Below are 17521 nucleotides of genomic sequence, written 5' to 3'. Positions count from 1 at the left end.
CCAAGTACTCGTACCTTCTCCTTGCTCCAAATAGGAGTCTCTATTCCCACGGCCCACTCCAGTATGTCTCATACACAGAAAATCTGAGTTTCCAACGCATTTGACTGTTACTAAGGATGAAAAGACAGTAACAGACAGAAGCCTCTCTCTATAGTCTGTTTCTCTTTCTTTCTGAACAACTGTAAAAAATATGTAATTTACCTATGTGTGATACACTGAGATGATAAAGAAACGATGTCAAAGATAACGCTGTATTACTGTCAACACTCCTAAGAGTGAATCCCAGTAATCTCAGCCTCTTTCTCTGTCACCAATTTGTGTGTGTGTTTGTGTGTACATCTTTTTCTTGTTTTTGAGAGAGAGTTTCGCTCCTGCTGCCCAGGCTGGAATGCAGTGGCATGGTCTCGGCTCACTGCAATGTCCACCTCTCAGGTACAAGCAATTCTCCTGCCTCACCCTCCCGAGTAGCTCGGATTAGAGGTGACTGCCACCACGCCTGGCTAAATGTTGTATTTTTAGTAGAGACGGGGTTTCACCATGTTTGCCAGCCTGGTCTCGAACTCCTGACCTCAGGGTATCTGTCCGCCTTGGCCTCCCAAAGTGCTCAGATTCCAGGTGGGAACCACTGCTCCTGGCCATGTGCACATCTTTTATAACTCACCTGTCATCGGTGGGTCGATCAATAATGACTCCCGCCAGGTCATTCGGATAGGGACTATAGGACAAATATGGTCAGAGTCAGACACAATGCGTCATTCTAACGTTTTGCAACAAATAGCTACAGTTAGTCTATGAGTTATTCCCGGCTTGCACTTTGATTATTCACACGTATGTATCTCACTAAATTGACCTGAGATGGCATTTGTTTTTTTATTAGAAATGAGGTTTAATATGCCAACAGTGCATATCTTAGGCTGTGAACATATCGATCCATCCAGACTAAGTAACTGTATCTACACCTCAATGTATGACAGCATTTTTGGAGGGCATTTAATTCCAGTTCAACTTCAGTTTGTAAGTCCCCCTTCTTATCATCCCATCTGAGTTCCTCCTTCTCTATCACCTCCAATCATCTCCTCAATTTGCACCCATCCTAGTTGTCTTTCCTGCCCAAGAGTTACGGCCAAGTAGCTGCAGGCCTCAAGCAAGGGCTTCATCCCATGTGATGGTGGGTATGGGCCAAGGGAGTCAGCCTCACGCTATGGCAGAGCTCTGGAGGGTGTGAAATACTTCCCTCTGTTCTCTTTTAGGCTGGGGTTTCTCTGCTCTTTGTCCCCTCCTATCCCTTCTCGCTTCTCGCTCCAAGCAGGATTCGCTTCTCCCTTCGTCGACACTACGAGTACAGTCTCATTCCCACAGAAAGGAAAGGTGACAAACACTCACATAATAAGCTTTCCTCTATCAGTTCCTCCCCATTTTCCTACCTCCATCCAAAAAGCAAAAGAATACTCTGTACAAAGCTCATCCTGAGACGACTCTGGAAATACTCTCAAGGGAACTCCTTGTTCCCATGGATGCTCCTGACAGTGAATAGCCCAAGTCTCTCTCTCTTGTGTGTATGAATGCATGGATGTGTGTGTTTGTATACGCATATATACATGTATAATTGTGTTCCTTTATATCACATGTTGCAATGGACAGCCTACTAGAAGATATTCTCAGTTCACACACAGCCCAGTGCCAAAGAACTTAAAACGTACATAGTAAGACAACATATAACTTCCTAGACTTAATGTTTTCAGTTCAAACTAGTTCCAATTACTTTTCTTCTGCTTTTTTCTTTTTTTTTTTATTGAGACAGAGTCTCGCTCTGTTGCCCAGGCTACAGTGCAGTGGCATAATCTCGGCTCACTGCAACCTCGCCCTTCTGGGTTCAAGTAATTCTCCTGCCTCAGCCTTCCAAGTAGCAAGAAGTACAGGCGCGCACCACCATGCCTGGCTAATTCTTGTATTTTTAGTAGAGATGGCAGTTTCACCATGTTGGCCAGGCTGTTCTTGAACTCCTGACCTCGTGATCCACCCGACATGCCCTCCCAAAGTGCTAGGACCACAGGCGTGAGACAACGCACCCAGCCTTCCAATTACCTTTCAACATGTAAACTGCTCTACCCTGCAGAATTTATGTGTGTATTTGGTTCTTTGGAATATGCCTACACATTTATCCTACACATCATACTTTCTACGATTGCGGCACACATTTTACACCTATCCAAGACTCACTGACTCAAGAGTTAACCAAAACTCTCTACCACCAGAGCTGACCAATGCATGACAGCCTTTTGTGGGTGAATTTCCTTTAAATTCAACTCCACTGTGTAGGCAGTCACCCCTCTAATCCCATCTATGGCCCACTTCCTGGATCTCTCCATCACGTCTTTCCTTTCAGCCATCATGCTAGTGTTTCCCGTCCATGAGATACAGGCAAGTAGCTGCGGGCCTAAGGAAGAGCAGCATCCAATGAGGTGGTGTGCTTGTGTTTGTGTTTTAGCACCAACCTCATATGTCGACAGAGCTCAGCAGAGTGAGGGACAAGTCCATGTTCCATTAGCTCCATTCTTTCCCCAGGGCTTCACTGCTCCTTGTCAGTGGCTATCTCCTCCATGTTGCAAATAGGATTCTCTCCTCCCTTGTGTCAATCTGGTAGGCTCTCAAACTCAGGAAATCTGAGTCCTTTAAGAAGGTGCTTACTAGGAACTAAGGGTGACAAATACACTAACAAGCAGCAGCAGCTCTCCTAGGACTGGCTCCTTTGTATCCAACTGCATTAGGAAATGATGCAATGTTACCTACAAAGGCTACCATGAGACGAATTGCAGACCCTGTTAAAAACCACTCTCTGTGGCCAGGCAGGCTTCTCAGAATAAACTCCACAAATGTCCGTTCATCTGTCTCCTTATTGTATGTTTCCATTGTGTGCGTGGGTTTGTAAGTGGACGTGTGTTCAGAGAAGTGGGGATGGATGGATGTATGGATGGATGGATGGATGGATATATTTTGTTTATGTGTCTGGGTGTGTGACTACTTCTAGGCACAGTTATGCATATGTGTGTCTTTATTTATCTAACTATAACTCACCTTTCATTGATACGTGCCTCTGGGTTTGCTGTTGTCAGTTCATTAGTGGGTGGACTAGAGGATGATAAAAGAATACAGTCAGAGAGGAGACACAATTTGAAATTTACTTTTTTGGAGAAACTAGCTTTCATTACTCTGCACATAAACCAGTGAAGTTCTGACTATGCATATGTATAGCACTATTTGGTTCTGAAATGTCACTTTTTTTAATTAGAAAGGAGGAGTTATACGATGGCAACCAACATCTTAGGCTGGGGAAAACAGTAATCCTTCCAGATTTAAATAAACTTCTTTATTATGACCTGAATCCCAGTGTGTGTCAGCCTTTGTGGTGGCAGTTATTTCAAACTCAACTTGTGTTTGGAGCTCGTCAGCCCTCTTATTTCACTGAATGTCCCGTTTCAAAGGCCCTCCATTACCTCCTTACTTTCAACCAGCATGGGTGTTTTCCCAGCCCCACAAAAAGAGTCAAGTCACTACAGGTCTGACACAGGGGCACAATCCAATACGATGGTGATATGAGGTTTGGAGCACCAGCCTCCGTGGTGCCACAGTTCTGGAGGGTGGAGAACACCTCCAAGGCTCTTAGCTTGGTTCCTTTCTGCTGAGGGCTTCACAGTTCCCCAAGTACTTGTACCTTCTCCTTGATCCAAATGGGTGTCTCTATTCCCACGGCCCACTCCAGTATGTCTCATACACAGAAAATCTGAGTTTCCAAGGCATTTGACTGTTACTAAGGATGAGAAGACAGAAACAGACAGAAGCCTCTCTCTATAGTCTGTTTCTCTTTCTTTCTAAACAACTGTAAAAATATGGAAGTTACATTTACGTGATAGTGATACGAGAAAGAAACGGTCGTCTGTTCAAACATACACTGTATTATGGTCAACACTCCTGAGAGTGAATCACAGTAATCTCAGCCTCCTTCTCTGTCACCAATTTGTATGTATGCTTGTGTGTACATCTTTTTCTTGTTTTTGAGAGAGAGTTTCGCTCCTGCTGCCCAGGCTGGAATGCAGTGGCATGGTCTCAGCTCACTGCAACATGAACCTTCCAGGTACAAGCAATTCTCCTGCCTCACCCTCCCGAGTAGCTCGGATTAGAGGTGACTGCCACCACGCCTGGATAACTGTTTTATTTTTAGTAGAGACGGGGTTTCACCATGTTTGTGAACTCCTGACCTCAGGGTATCTGTCCGCCTTGGCCTCCCAAAGTGCTCAGATTCCAGGAGGCAACCGCTGCTCCTGGCCATGTGTACATCTTTTATAACTCACCTGTCATCGGTGGGTCGATCAATAATGACTCCTGCCAGGTCATTCGGATAGGGACTACAGGACAAATATGGTCAGAGTCAGACACAATGCATCATTCTAACGTTTTGCAACAAATAGCTACAGTTAGTCTATGAGTTATTCCCGACTTGCACTTTGATTATTCACACGTATGTATATCACTAAATTGACCTGAGATGGCATTTGTTTTTTTATTAGAAATGAGGTTTAATATGCCAACAGTACGTATCTTAGGCTGTGAACATATCGATCCATCCAGACTAAGTAACTGTATCTATACCTCAATGTATAACAGCATTTTTGGAGGGCATTTAATTCCAATTCAACTTCAGTTTGTAAGTCCCCCTTCTTATCATCCCATCTGAGTTCCTCCTTCTCTATCACCTCCAATCACCTCCTCAATTTGCACCCATCCTACTTGTCTTTCCTGCCCAAGAGTTACCTCCAAGTAGCTGCAGGCCTCAAGCAAGGGCTTCATCCCATGTGATGGTGGGTATGGGCTAAGGGAGTCAGCCCCACACTATGGCAGAGCTCTGGAGGGTGTGAAATACTTCCAGGGTTATTAGCTCTGTTGTTTTTTTTTGCTGGGGTTTCTCTGCTCTTTGTCCCCTCCTATCTCCTTCTCGCTCCAAGCAGGATTCCCTTACCCTTGGTCCACACGACGAGTACAGTCTCATTCCCACAGAAAGGAAAGGTGACAAACACTCACATAATAAGCCGCCCTCTATGAGTTCTTCCCCATTTTCCTACCTCCATCCCGAAAGCAAAAGAATATTCCGTACAAAGCTCATCCTGAGATGACTCTAGAAATAGTTTCAAGGGAATTCCTTGTCCCCATGGGTGGTCCTGACAGTGAATAGCCCAAATCTCCTTCTCTCTTATGTGTATGAATGCATGGATGTGTGTGTTTGTAGATGCATAAATACATGTATAATTGTATTCCTTTATGTCACATTGCAATGGACAGCCTACTAGAAGATACTCTCAGTTCACACACAGTGCAGTGCCAAAGAACTTAAAACGTACATAGTAACACAACTTGTAACCTCCTAGACTTAACTTTTTCAGTTCAAACTAGTTCCAATTACTTTTCTTTTGCTTTTTTTTTTTTTTTCGGCGACAGTCTCACTCTGATGCCCAGGCTAGAGTACAGTGGTGCGATCTCGGCTCACTGCAATCTCAGCTTCCCGGGTTCAAGTAATTCTCCTGCCTCAGCTTCCCGAGTAGCAGGAACTAAAGGCACACACCGCTGTGCCTAGCTAATTTTTGTATTTTTAGTAAAGACGGCAGTTTCACGACATTGGCCAGGCTAGTCTTGAACTCCTGACCTCGTGATCCACCTGACTTGCCCTCCCAAAGCGCTGGGACCACACGTGTGAGCCAACATGCCTGGCTACAATTACTTTTCAACCTGTAAGCTGCTCTACCCTACAGAATTCATGTGTGTATTTGGTTCTTTGGAATCTGCCATGCCATTTACCCTACACATTATACTTTCTAAGAGTGCGGCACACATTTTACACCTATCCAAGACTCACTGACTCAAGAGTTAACCAAAACTCTCTACCACCAGAGCTGATCAATGCATGACAGCCTTTTGTGGGTGAATTTCTTTTTAAATTCAGCTCCACTGTGTAGGCAGTCACCCCTCTAATCCCATCTATGGCCCACTTCCTGGATCTCTCCATCACGTCTTTCCTTTCAGCCATCATGCTAGTGTTTCCTGTCCATGAGATACAGGCAAGTAGCTGCGGGCCTAAGGAAGAGCAGCATCCAATGAGGTGGCGTGCTTGTGTTTGTGTTTTAGCACCAACCTCATATGTTGACAGAGCTCAGGAGTGTGAGGGACAAGTCCATGTTCCATTAGCTCCATTCTTTCCCCAGGGCTTCACTGCTCCTTGTCAGTGGCTATCTCCTCTATGTTGCAAATAGGATTCTCTCCTCCCTTGTGTCAGTCTGGTAGGCTCTCAAACTCAGGAAATCTGAGTCCTTTAAGAAGGTGCTTACTAGGAACTAAGCGTGACAAATACACTAACAAGAATCAGCAACTCTCCTAGGACCAGCCCTTTTTTATACCACTCTATTAGAAAAGGATGCAATGCTACCTACAAAGGCTACCATGAGAAGAATTGTAGACCCTGTTTAAAAACACTCTCTCTGGCCATGCAGGCTTCTCAGAATAAACTCCACAAATGTCCATCCCTCTGTCTCCTTATTATATGTTTCCATTGTGTGCATGGGTTTGTTAGTGGAGGTGTGTTGGGAGAAGTGGGGATGGATGGATGCATACATTTCTTTATGTGCCTGGGTGTGTGACTACTTCTAAGCACAGTTATGCATACGTGTGTCTTCATTTATCTAAATATAACTCACCTTTCATTGATACGTGCCTCTGGGTTTGCTGTTGTCAATTCATTAGTGGGTGGACTAGAGGATGATAAAAGAATACAGTCAGACAGGGGACACAATTTGAAATTTACTATCTGGAGAAACTAGCTTTCATTACTCTGCACATAAACCAGTAAAGTTCTGACTATGCACGTGTATCACACTATTTGGTTCTAAAATATCATTTTCTTTTATTAGAAAGCAGGATATTTACGATGGCAACCAACATCTTAGGCTGGGGGAAACAGTAATGCTCCAGAAGTAAATAAACTTCCTTATTATGACCTCAGTCCCAATGCGTGTCAGCCTTTGTGGTGGCAGTTATTTCAAACTCAACTTTTGTTTGGGCATAGTCAGCCCCCTTATTTCATTGAATGTCCTGTTTCAAAGGCCCTCCATTACCTCCTTATTTTCAACCAGCATGGCTGTCTTCCCGGCCCCACAAAGAGAGTCAAGTCACTAGAGGTCTGACACAGGAGCACAATCCAATATGATGGTGACATGAGGTTTGGAGCAGCAGCCTCCATGGTGCCAGAGTTCTCGAGGGTGGAGAACACTTCCAAGGCTCTTAGATTTGTTCCTTTCTGCTGAGGGCTTCACAGTTCCCCAAGTACTCGTACCTTCTCCTTGCTCTAAAGAGGAGTCTCTATTCCCATGGTCCACTCCAGTATGTCTCATACACAGAAAATCTAAGTATGCAAGGCATTTGACTGTTACTAAGTATAAGAAGAAAGTAACAGACGGAAGCCTCTCTCTATAGTCTGTTCCTCTTTCTTTCTGAACAACTGTAAAAAATATGTAATTTACCTATGTGTGATACAGTGAGATGATAAAGAAACGATATCAAAGATAAGGCTGTATAACTGTCAACACTCCTGAGAGTGAATCCCAGTAATCTCAGCCTCCTTCTCTGTCACCAATTTGTATGTGTGTTTGTGTGTACATCTTTTTCTTGTTTTTGAGAGAGAGTTTCGCTCCTGCTGCCCAGGCTGGAATGCAGTGGCATGGTCTCGGCTCACTGCAATGTTCACCTCTCAGGTACAAGGAATTCTCCTGCCTCACCCTCCCGAGTAGCTGGGATTAGAGGCGCCTGCCACCACGCCTGGCTAACTGTTGTATTTTTTTTTTTTTTTTTTTGAGACGGAGTCTCGCTCTGTCGCCCAGGCTGGAGTGCAGTGGCGTGATCTCAGCTCACTTCAAGCTCCGCCTCCCGGGTTCACGCCATTCTCCTGCCTCAGCCTCCCGAGTAGCTGGGACTACAGGCGCTGCCACCACGCCCGGCTAGTTTTTTGTATTTTTAGTAGAGATGGGGTTTCACCGTGTTAGCCAGGATGATCTCGATCTCCTGACCTCGTGATCCGCCCACCTCGGCCTCCCAAAGTGCTGGGATTACAGGCGTGAGCCACCGCGCCCGGCCTTAACTGTTGTATTTTTAGTAGAGACAGGGTTTCACCATGTTTGCCAGCCTGGTCTCGAACTCCTGACCTCAAGGTATCTGCCCGCCTTGGCCTCCCAAAGTGCTCAGATTCCAGGTGGGAACCGCTGCTGCTGGCCATGTGTACATCTTTTATAACTCACCTGTCATCGGTGGGTCGATCAATAATGACTCCCGCCAGGTCATTCGGATAGGGACTACAGGACAAATATGGTCAGAGCGAGATATAATGCGTCATTCTAACATTTTGCAACAAGTAGCTACAGTTAGTCTATGAGTTATTTCCCAGTTACACTTTGATTATTCACAAGTATGTATATCACTACATTGACCTGAGATGGCATTTATTTTTTTATTAGAAATGAGGTTTAATATGCCAACAGTGCATATCTTAAGCTGTGAATATATCGATCTATTCAGACTAAGTAACTGTATCTACACCTCAATGTATAACAGCATTTTTAGAGGGCATTTAATTCCAGTTCAACTTTAGTCTGTAAGTCCCCCTTCTTATCATCCCATCTGAGTTCCTCCTTCTCTATCACCTCCAATCACCTCCTCAATTGGCACCCATCCTACTTGTCTTTCCTGCCCAAGAGTTATTGCCAAGTAGCCGCAGGCTTCAAACAAGGGCTTCATCCCTTGATGGTGGGTATGGGCCAAGGGAGTCAGCCTCACGCTATGGCAGAGCTCTGGAGGGTGTGAAATACTTCCAGGGTTATTAGCTCTGTTCTTTTTTTTTTTTTTTTTTTTGCTGGGGTTTCTCTGCTCTTTGTCCCCTCCTATCTCCTTCTCACTCCAAGCAGGATTCGCTTCTCCCTTGGTCCACACTCGCACAGAAAGCAAAGGTGACAAACACTAACATAAAAAGCCTCCTTCTATGAGTTCTTCCCTATTTTCCTATCTCCATCCAAAAAAAACAAAAGAATATTCCATACAAAGCTCATCTAGAGAGTCCTCTAGAAATAATTTCAAGGGAACTCCTCGTTCCCACGGTTGCTCCTGACAGGGAATAGCCCAAATCTCTTTCTCTTTTGTGTGTATGAATGCATGGATGTGTGTGTTTGTAGATGCATATATACATGTATAATTGTGTTCCTTTATATCACATGTTGCAACGGACAGCCTACTAGAAGATACTCTCAGTTCACACACAGCACAGTGCCAAAGAACTTAAAACGTACATAGTAAGACAACATGTAACTTCCTAGACTTAACGTTTTCAGTTCAAACTGATTCCAATTACTTTTCTTTTGCTTTTTTTATTTTTATTTTTTTGACAGAGTCTTGCTCTGTTGCCCAGGTTGGAGGGCAGTGCTGCGCTCTCAGCTCACTGCAATCTCTGCCTCCCAGGTTCAAGCAATTCTCTTGCCTCAGCCTCACAAGTAGCAGGGACTAAAGGCACGCACCAACATGCCTGGTTAATTTTTGTAGTTTTCATAGAGATGGGGTTTCACCACGCTGGCCAAGCTGGTCTTGAACTCCTGACCTCATGATACACCCACCCTGGCCTCCCAAAGTGCTGGGACTACGGGCATCAGCCACCGTGTTCAGCCAGGAAAGTCTTTTGATATACAGACCAGCATTTCCTTTTGTAGCATCCTTGGGCCATATTACAGGTATTGTTAAGCTGGCATTGCATGAAGTGTATAGAATATAACACTAATGTGGGGAGATGTTAAAGTAACAACAGCAGCACTTGTTTTATTTAAACGTAGAAAATTAATTCAAATATAAAAAATATTTTTGGGAATATATTTGTAATCTTAGGAAAGTACTTTCTGAGTATAACACAAACAGCATTAGTCATCAAAGTACCAATTATATCTGAATACATGAAGCTTATTATAAAGTTCTATGTAAGGTTTCTGTATTTTACTCTAAACACCAAATGTAAAAACATATTACAGATTTGCCACATGGAGTGGAGATATGACTAATGTATTTGAACAACAAAATTCCTTGAATCTGAAAGATATCGTAAATATGACTTAGCTCACTTAACACCTAACTTTTTAGAAAGAATTTTAGAATCAGTGTCCAGAACACTATTTTCCCAAGAATAATTCTGAGACTGATTTTCACGAACCTGAATTCCTCCCATCTCCAATATATATTATGATATCACCTCTCATTGTTAGCTCCAGTACAGATTTCTGATGTTAATTCATTGGGATTAGTGCAAAGGATTAAAGGCAGACAGTAAGAAACAACGTAAATTCATACACTACTTTTTTTTTTTTTTTTTTGGTTCAAATTGGCTATGGCTGTGTTACAAATTACAGTGTGTTGTCCCTAAAAAATTATCATGTAAATCTGTTATTTGGCACCTCGTACTTCATTTTTCTCCAGAAAGAAGTCTCTATGTGTTAGGAATATAAATTGTTTAGGACTCTCAAGAAAGTTTAATGAATCAAGATTTAAATACAATTCTTTATTATTGAACCTGATCATCATGTGTGACAGCAACTTGAACTTAAATTTGCTTCAAATTCATGTTCCATTTGAAGGCACACAACGTTCTTGCCCATTTTGATTCCCTAATTCTCAAGTCCCTCCACCATGTGACTCATGCTCTTCATGAGTCACAGCTATCTTTGCTTCCCCTCAAATAGGATCAAGTGACTAAAGCTCAGGCAGGGGCTCTATCCAATGTGATGATGGATTTGGGTTTGGGGCACCAGCTCTGAAGGGTGAGGAACAGATACAGGGTCTCTTAACTCTTTTCTATCTGCTAAGCGCTATTCTGCAGCCTGTCCAATGCTACCACCTCTTTCTCCAAGTAGGATTCTCTCCTCTCATGAATTGTTCTTGATAGAGTCTCATACACAGGCGTTCTGATAGTTTCCTAAGGGTTTTGGCTGCCAATTACTAAGAGTCACAACCAAACTTTGAGTACCAAGTGTCCCTCTTCTGACCTGATCTTAATTTTTCTACATAGGTTCAAAAACAACGCTACCTAAAGATGCTTATACTCTCTTACGGAAAGCTGTTATTGCCACTGATGCTCCCAGTATTTTTCACCACTTAGATCAGTCAACTCACCCATTATGGTCATAGTTGTCAGATGCTGTTATGGTAGACACTGTTAATGAATCCATAATTCTACTAAAGAGTAAAAAACACAGACAAAAAATAAAATCAGATATTTTCAAAGGCAATCAGGATGTTAATCTTGACAGTATTTCAGGACACAAAAAAATAGAATCAGAGGAATTTTGACACGAACTAAAACAATTTCAGGGCACAACACTAGTACTTCTGAGGGGGTGTGTGTGTGCGTGTGTGTGTGTGTGAAAGGACAGAGAAAAAAGAAAGAAAATGTTAGAATAATGACTGTTTCTATATCAATGGCTAGTTCCTGGTCATCTTTGGTAGGAAATAAACAAGTAGGTAAGTCAAGGATAGCCTAAATTATGTTTAAAACCTTTTGTGAACTTAAAGTAGATTATATGTGTAGAATCATTTTGTTTTCTTTTTGTCTGGATTCATTTTTTTAAGTCATATGGCTATCTTTTACAAAATCAAGACTTCCTAGCACCCAAACCACTGGCTTGGCTAATTTAATCTCTCTACAACTTCATTTCCTCATCTGTAAGTTAAGACACATGCAAAATACACTCCACATCTGTCGACTTCATAAAACCATGCTGAATATTCAGCATTTTGCAAATATTGGTTTTTTAGACAACCTGCTCTCTACACCATATATTATGCCATAAAAATCAGCATGTGGCAATATAAACTGATATTTTTAGTTTCAAATACACGAACATGCTCATCAAAGTAATAAACTCCCAAGACTCAAGAATTAATGCTCTTTGCCACAATTTGCTAACTTTTCAAATGTTTAAATAAGTTTAAGAAACTGCACCCTTTTTTTTTTTTTTTTTTTTTTTTTTTTTTTGCTGCTGATAAAAACTGGGATTCCCAAGAGTGTGCTCAGGTTTCTGAACTTATTTGACCACAGAACCTCATTCTCACAGTTGAAATGTGTGAGAAACACATTTTGGAAACAATATATTAAATGGTATCTTTTTATGTCTTTAAGTAAAAGTTCTGCTACACAAACTAATTTTGGACTGTGATTGATAGCTCAAACCTTAAAGCACAGATAGACATTAATTTTGTGCTATTCTTTCAGCATGTGAGGAAAGCAGTGCTGGAGTTCAAATTATCAAATCTCATTAGCCTGGTCTGAAGGCCATGAAGGGAACCTTTCAAGTTGTAAGTGGGTGCTTTTAGGTCCTTGAATGGCTCATGGAAATTCATCCCGGTCTCAGGAAAAAAATGCCTTTTACAAAAAGAAAAGCATCTAGAGGTATTCGCTGCTTTTCCGCAGGAAGAACAACTGGGTTGTCTATGCAGAATACACTAATAAGTCTTAACAGAGGAAAAGGTTCAAAACACCAAAAACATAAGAATTTGAGTTTCTGACATAAGCAGCCTTATTGAATGATTACTGGATTTTTCAGATATCTTCTACTGAGGAAGAGAACCGGAAGACACTCAAGTTACTCTTCAGATCCAGGTGACAAGCCAGGATTGCTAAGCAAGTTCCTTGGGAAACTCATCTCCAAAAAGGACACAAGACATCCATAGATGTTACCTGAACTCCTTTCAGGGAGATATTGCATGAAGTGTGAAATAGCAGTTTGATAAGCTGCTTGGGAGCACAGAATGACTTCCCTCATGGGACGTGAATAAGTAGCTAGCTAAATTGCCTTCTAAGGAAGGTGAGAATGGTAAACTATCCTAAAATTACGTGATCACGCAGAATTCCTAAATGCTTTTTGGTAGATAGGAGAAACCACAGAAGTTTGAGTTAGGTAAAGGTTAGCTACACCTTCATAATCATGCTACCAGGTTATAAAGAAAAGTAGGTCTCCAATCAAATCTGCCACACATACAGATATTCATTGAACAAAACATTCAGTAGCAAGCAGGCACAGTACATAAGCTTCTGTAAGCTTTCTGTACTTTAGGTGCTCCAAGCATGAAAGGTTCATTCTCAACAGAGTCCTAATATTCCAGAGGCCAAAATCTTCCTAAACCTTCCTGGAGATGTTGAGATGGGACCACTGAAGCCCGTTCAGTGGCCATCTCTGTGGAGTGGCTTCCGGAGCTGAGCACTAGCTCACCATCCTGAACAGAGCATCCACCATTAGGGCAACCAGCTGCCCCTATAGGAAAGATTAAAGCGACCAGTATATGCATGTTATCACACTGCCTAAAATGTCCTATTTTTAAGGACATTAACAGGTATAGAATGAGGCTTGTTTTATTGTTTAAACTTTTTTCTATATCTATTATTTTTCTAATTACTTTTCTATTTCTATTTGCTGGGTCACAGACAGCAGCAAATTCCATAACTTTGGGGTTATACCAGCTCATGTGCAGTAGGAGTAGAAATATCAAAGCTCTCAGTCTACCACCTTCTGTTCCAGAGATGTGGCCCAAGCACACCTTTGGACGTGAAACAGAGCAACCCAAGGCAGAGCTGGATTTCTGGGAGTTTCTCCCTGTAAGCCCTGGACCTGCTTACCTGTAGGCTAGACTGCTTCCGGCACCACTGCCGCTCACAAGAGGCTGGGGTCGGTTCAGCCGCTAAAATGACATAAGTCTCAGGTCTTGTGTCTTCAGTACAACTTTCTCTAAGAGGGAGAAATGTATTCAAGATCCCATTAGCAGCTTTCTCTCCCATTGCCTTTCAGGATTATGGCTTTTCCTTTTTTCATTTTTTAATTCCCAAAACCAAGCTTGTTAGATCAAATCTTTACCCAATTCCTGACAAATAACAAGGTTATTGCTAGTTGGCCCTACACCCACTAGTTGTCCCCCAGTACCCCGAGGATAAAGGGACTCTGTAAGGTCCCTGGGAGAGGAAACGAATGTCAATTAGTGGTCCCTCCAGCTGGTATAAGCAAACTTTCCTGTCTGTGGGCCCCAGACACCACCATCTAGTTCCCCCACCAAAACTTTACATGATTTTAATTCTCCTGATGAGGAGGAGAGGACAACATCAGCCAACAGAGAGGGCAGAGGATGGGATGGGACTACCTTGCTCAGAGACCCTCACCTCTAGGTCTTTACCTCGTATTGAGAAGAAGCCAGTACTGGAATAAGAACTGTGTGTCCATAGCAACCCCAAACAGAATCCTGTGCTCTTGAGATTCTCCTAGAGTGGGGAACAGAACGAGCTTGGTCCAAGAGTGCAGAGACTTAAAAACATGCTGTTCTGCCACACATACAGATACTCATTAAAGATGAGGGAGAAGGGCATGGGGTGGGGGACAACGTACCAAAACCAAAGACCACTGGATAATAACCTCAGAGCAGAGACGATCTCTCCAGTTATCTTTTCTTTTGCATGTCATGGAGGGGATTCTTCTTATTTACTCTGGTGAAGACGTTTATGTCAAGTGTTCGGTTTCCTTTGTGGGTTACAGAGAATAACCAAAGGGCTCAGTGTTTTCTAGACCGTATTAAATTTCACTAAAATAAGCAAGGTTGATAGGACTTGCGGGGGAAACTTCATTGACTCAAGCTATCATTTTATAGGATTGTGAGAAAACAAATAGTTGTACATTTAAAATACACTCATATTCTAGCTAGAAGAGAGGATTTGGAATGTTCTTACAGGAAAGAAATGGTAAATGTTTCAGTCAATGGATACGCTATTTACCATGATTTGATCATTATACCATGTAAAATATACTGAAACATCACACTGTACCTCATAAATATGTACGATTTATTATGTGTCAATTAAAATTTTGATTATAAGAAAAAATAAACTTCAATTGTAAGAAAACAACTCAACTTTTAAAAAATGGGCAAAATGGCCGGGCGCGGTGCCTCAAGCCTGTAATCCCAGCACTTTGGGAGGCCGAGACCGGCGGATCACGAGGTCAGGAGATCCAGATCATCCTGGCTAACACGGTGAAACCCCGTCTCTACCAAAAAACACAAAAAACTAGCCGGGCGAGGTGGCGGGCGCCTGTAGTCCCAGCTACTCGGGAGGCTGAGGCAGGAGAATGGCGTAAACACAGGAGGCGGAGCTTGCAGTGAGCTGAGATCGCGCCACTGCACTCCAGCCTGTGCGACAGAGCGAGACTCCGTCTCCAAAAAAAAAAAATGGGCAAAATATGTGAACAGATACTTCACTAATAAAGATTTGCAACTGACAAGCAAGTGAAAAGATGGTCATCATAAGTAGCTATTAGAGAAATGCAGATTCAAACTACAATAAGAAACCACTAGATAATTATTAGAATATCTAAAATTAGAAAGATGGCGTGTTGACAAAGATAGAAACTGAAACTCTCATACAATGCCAGGAATGTAAAGTGCTAGATCCACTTTGGAAAACAGTTTGGCAATTTCTTAAGAAGTTAATTAGGTCTTCGAGTTCCCACTCCAACATGTAGAGAACTTGGAAATCATCACTCCCATCTTCACAACAGGAAAAAAGATAATCAAACTGAAAATCAACAACTTTTCTTAGATCTGTCAGAGAATAGAGGTCACAGGGCAAACCACTTCCTCAAAAACTAGAGAGACAGGTGACTACAGAACATCACAGTTTACCTGAGAGCAGAAGCCACAGGAGCCAGTAATTGGTAGGAACACTTAAATGCTAATCAATAAATTACCTACCAGTGGCTGAGTGTGGGCTACCTTGAGAGTTGAAAACTTGTTGGAGTCCCGCCTTGGGGACCCCTTATACTTCCACGAATTTTACTTCCAGAAACCCTACCAGGTTCTCATGATGAACGCTGAAGAAAATTTCCTCAGGCTCTTTACACAAAGAAAAGGGAAAAGCAACCATTTCAAAGTATACCCTAGTTGGTGGATAGAGAGAGTGAGTGGGTGTATCAACCATTTTGAAATATGCCCAGGGCATTCTATTCTCTGTGTGGAAGTCCTGCCCTAAAGAAAAACTGCTTTATCAGGGCCTTGTCTGACATAGGGGAAAAGCAGTAAGACAACTCTAAACCCCTCTAGCTTTCCTGTCCCACATAAAAGGAGAGGAAAAAAAGAAATCATTACTAAGTCAATATCAGAAAAATTTACACCTCTGTTTTTGCCTAAGAGTATAGTTTGGGATCTTACCTTTAGATATTTCTTCCATTTGAGGTTAATTTTTCTGTACGATGTGAGGAAGAGATCTAACTTCATTCATTTGTATGTGGATATCCAGTTATTCCAGCACCACTTGCTGAAGAGACTGTTCTTTTCCACTGAATGGTCTTGGTACCCTTGTGGAAAATCAATTGACCTTAAATGTATGGATTTACTTCTGGACTCTCAATTCTATTCCATTGATCTACATGTCTATCCTTATTCTTGTACTAAACAATTTTAACCACTAGAGCTTTATAGTAAGTTTTGAAATAAAGTGTGGACTCTGCAACTTCATTGTTCTTCTTCAAGATCATTTTGGTTCTTCAGAGTCCCTTGCATTTTCAAATGAATTTTAGGATCAGCAAGTCAATTTCTGCAAAATAGAAGCTAGGATTCTGATAGGAACTGAGTTGAATATGTAGATTAATTTGTGGAGTACTGTCATCTTAACAGTACTGTCTTCCATTCAGTAAATACAGAATGTGTATCCATTTATTTAGGTCTTAATCACTTTCAATAATGTTTTGTACTCTTATATTTCTTTTGTTTTAGTCTTTTTTTAAATGCTATTGTAAATAAAATTACTTTCTTAATTTCATCTTCAGGCTTCTCATTGCTAGTGTTTCTAAATATAACTGACTTTTTGCACATTGATCTTAGATCTTTTGTGAACTCAATTGTTGCTCCAGCAGGTTTGTTGTTTTGTTGTTGTGGATTCCTTAGATTTTCTACATACAACATTATTTATCTGCAAAAAATATAGTTCAGTTTTTCCATTCCAATCTAGATGCTTTTTATTTCTTTTTTGTTGTTGGTTTTGTTTTGTTTTGTTTTGTCTAAATGTCCTGGCTAGAACCTCCAGTACAATGTCGAATAGAAAAAGCAAGAGCAGGCATCCTTGTCTTGTTCCTCATCTTAGGAGAAAAGCTTTAAGACTTCTGCCACTAAGTTTAATGTAAACTGTTGGTTTTTCATAATCTTTACTAGACTATCTAAGGGTTTGGGTTTTTTGTTGTTGTTGTTGTTGTTATTTACTTAGGTTATTTACCATACTTTTGAGTTCTTTCCTTTTTTTTCTTGATCAAGCTAAGCTATCAATTTTGTTGATCTTTTCAAATAACTTTTGGTTTATTTCTCTGTTGCTTTTCTGCTTGCTATTTTATTTATTTTCACTCCATTTATTATATCCTTGCTTTATTTGCCT

General features: G+C 41.7%; 1 protein-coding gene across 1 annotated transcript in view; it reads right to left on the bottom strand.

Annotated features, from left to right (window-relative positions):
* Positions 1–17521, bottom strand: part of LOC135967993 (phosphatidylinositol 3,4,5-trisphosphate 3-phosphatase TPTE2-like) — a 60136-nt gene that overhangs the window by 31145 nt on the left and 11470 nt on the right. Inside the window, exons 2-8 of the mRNA XM_065532976.2 lie at positions 13736–14624; positions 11236–11298; positions 8334–8387; positions 6741–6794; positions 4350–4403; positions 3076–3129; positions 662–715 (exon numbers count right to left, since the gene is read on the bottom strand). Of these exons, the coding sequence (XP_065389048.1) occupies positions 662–715; positions 3076–3129; positions 4350–4403; positions 6741–6794; positions 8334–8387; positions 11236–11291 (326 nt within the window). The 5' untranslated portion in view covers positions 11292–11298; positions 13736–14624. The remainder of the gene's footprint in view (positions 1–661; positions 716–3075; positions 3130–4349; positions 4404–6740; positions 6795–8333; positions 8388–11235; positions 11299–13735; positions 14625–17521) is intronic.

This window comes from Macaca fascicularis, chromosome 17, assembly GCF_037993035.2.
Source record: "Macaca fascicularis isolate 582-1 chromosome 17, T2T-MFA8v1.1".
NCBI lineage: Eukaryota > Metazoa > Chordata > Mammalia > Primates > Cercopithecidae > Macaca > Macaca fascicularis.
The sequence above is the reverse complement of the archived record's forward strand: the minus strand, read 5'-3'. Positions and strand labels throughout refer to the sequence as shown.